General features: G+C 35.6%; 1 protein-coding gene across 1 annotated transcript in view; it reads right to left on the reverse strand.

Moving 5' to 3' along the window:
- The window catches only part of hoxb9a (homeobox B9a), a 5,246-nt gene that overhangs the window by 1,613 nt on the left and 1,133 nt on the right, over positions 1–2,500 (reverse strand). Inside the window, exon 2 of the mRNA XM_034057475.3 lies at positions 1–357. This exon is cut by the window's left edge and continues 1,613 nt beyond it. Within this exon, the coding sequence (XP_033913366.1) occupies positions 122–357 (236 nt within the window). The 3' untranslated portion in view covers positions 1–121. The remainder of the gene's footprint in view (positions 358–2,500) is intronic.

Consider the following 2,500-nt stretch of genomic DNA (forward strand, 5'->3'; position numbering starts at 1 on the left):
TAAATAGAACACATTTGTATTACATTTTGTATGGGGAAGGGGTAACAGAAAAAAAAAATAACTGTCGCAAATAATGACAGCTGCTGTATCGATCCATTGGGCGGTTCCGTCCTTTCTCGTCCTACTCTTTAGGGTGTTGCTTGTTAATTTTCTTCATTTTCATCCTCCGGTTCTGGAACCAGATTTTGACCTGTCTTTCCGTCAAGTTCAGCTGCCTGGCCACTTCGTGTCGCCGGTCCCGGGTGAGGTACATGTTGAATAAAAACTCCTTCTCCAGTTCCAGGGTCTGAAACTTGGAATAAGGGCACCTTTTCTTCCGGGAGGAGCGGGCGTGTAGCCAGTTGGCCGAAGGGTCGCCTACCAGGATAAATGCAATATGAATTAATAACCGCTGCGGTTTGCAGATTTCAGCACACACATGCAATACAGTAATACATTGGCTTACACTGAGCTGAGAAGGGCCATAGTACACAGATTGCAAAAAACAAGCAAAACTAAGGGAAACAATGCCTACGTCGTTTTCATTACAACGCTTTATTAATATTAATACAGACTGAAGGGAGATTAAAAAAAATAAATCAGGGCACGTTCACAGAGCTCCATTACAAACCCCCTAAAAATATGACTTCAATTTAAAAAAAAGAAGACTGCGCTTATTTCTATATTTTTCTAATGTTTTGGTTTACATTTTAAGAGTCCATATTTTATTTATCAAGTTATTTTGCCGATATTCCATGTCTCATTAGTAAAAATAAAATACCCCACCCCCCACCCCCCTCCAAATGTGACGCAAACGCATTATAGAGTTGATCAGAGTCTAAGAGAAATTACTATATATATATATATATATATATATATATATATATATATATATATATATATATATATATATATATAATTAAATTGATATTTATAGTCATTCTATATATTCTATATGGTTATAAATATAAATTTCATTACAAAATTCAATTACATTGTTTTCCAGTTAAAATCATTCATATTAACTGGAGCCTAGGATATGTACTTGCATGATACAGCTTGTAGCTACTCCTCTTGTGTGTATTTCTGTGATCCTTATAGTGAAATACTTATAATAATAATAATAATAATAATAATAATAATAATAATAATAATAATAATAATAATAATAATAATAATAATACAACTATACATGTGCTCTTAATGATTACTCCTTTTTTAAATGGGCACATTAGTCGCACACTGTATTCCGATCCAAGGCAATTACACTGCCCAGAGGCGCCTTCTTGGAAAATGTTCTCTCACACACCAGTCATTTCTAATTAAGATGGCGTTATATATGATTTCTCTGATCGGAAAACGCATTTCCCATGGAGCTCGCACATACTGTTGTTTTAATGGGGATGCAGGTTCCCCTTAAAACCGAATACAGTTCTGGGGCAAGAAGGTCTCTTCACTCATGGGACCCTGCGAGCATAAAGGGGGTATGTCATTCCCAGTTTCATTGCATTTAGCCTACAGTTTGTTCTTTCTGGAGAGTCGCTCAGTGCAACACGGTGGTGGATTTCTGTTGCTCGGTATCGATTAGAGTGCACGCGGTAATACCGGATTCATTTCGAGATCGAAAATCAATATGGTTTTTCATAGATGGATAGATAAATAACCTGGGAATTATCTATCTGCACTGGGCAAATGTGTCTGTTTTTCAAGATTTTCCGGCCTACGGGTTTTATGATTTTGGGGTTCTTTTGGAAGCAGTTTATAATTAAATGTTATTGTACAATATCGTTTCCTTTACACAGTATTCACCACTAGCAAAACAACAACAACAACAACAGCAAAAAACACAAGAAAGATTCTTCATCCAGGACGGATAAAGAATGTATTTTAGGCCTTAAAAAGGTCCACATGGGCCCCGAAAGAACTATACATTTCACAGTTGTTCTTTCTTTCGCTATAAATATATTTCTGTTGATTTTTTTTTTGTTTTTTTTATGTCTGCAACCTCTGTATTTGTTGAGAAATATTTCTTAATATCTATCTATCTATATATGTATATAATATATATTAAGAAATCTGGAGAATATAAGTTAAGTGTAAACGTATCTCGTATCCTGGCTGAACTATTGTCAACACCCTTGCCAGGATTCTGATTAAGTACGTTCCATGTCAGCTTAGCATTTCCATGAAGAAGTCTGCGATTTTCCATCACATGTGGGTATGCATCTGGAACACCCTGGGCAGAGTCCAGGAATTAATGTCTAAATGATGTTTTCTACCTTTTGGAAAGCGTGTAATTTAGGGTTTGGGAAAAAGAACACACCTTTTTAAGAAATAAAATACATATCTTCAAGCAAGCATGTCGGGTTTGACCCAATTCAAATATATTAGGCAAATAGCAATGCATCTGGAAACTTGTAACGGTAGTAGCAATGTTCTGATACCCCCAATGTTAAAGTACATTGATCTAAAAATGGTAAAGCAAACACATGATCTATTGAGGATCAATTCACTTGCGATA

Source organism: Acipenser ruthenus, chromosome 28, assembly GCF_902713425.1.
Source record: "Acipenser ruthenus chromosome 28, fAciRut3.2 maternal haplotype, whole genome shotgun sequence".
NCBI lineage: Eukaryota > Metazoa > Chordata > Actinopteri > Acipenseriformes > Acipenseridae > Acipenser > Acipenser ruthenus.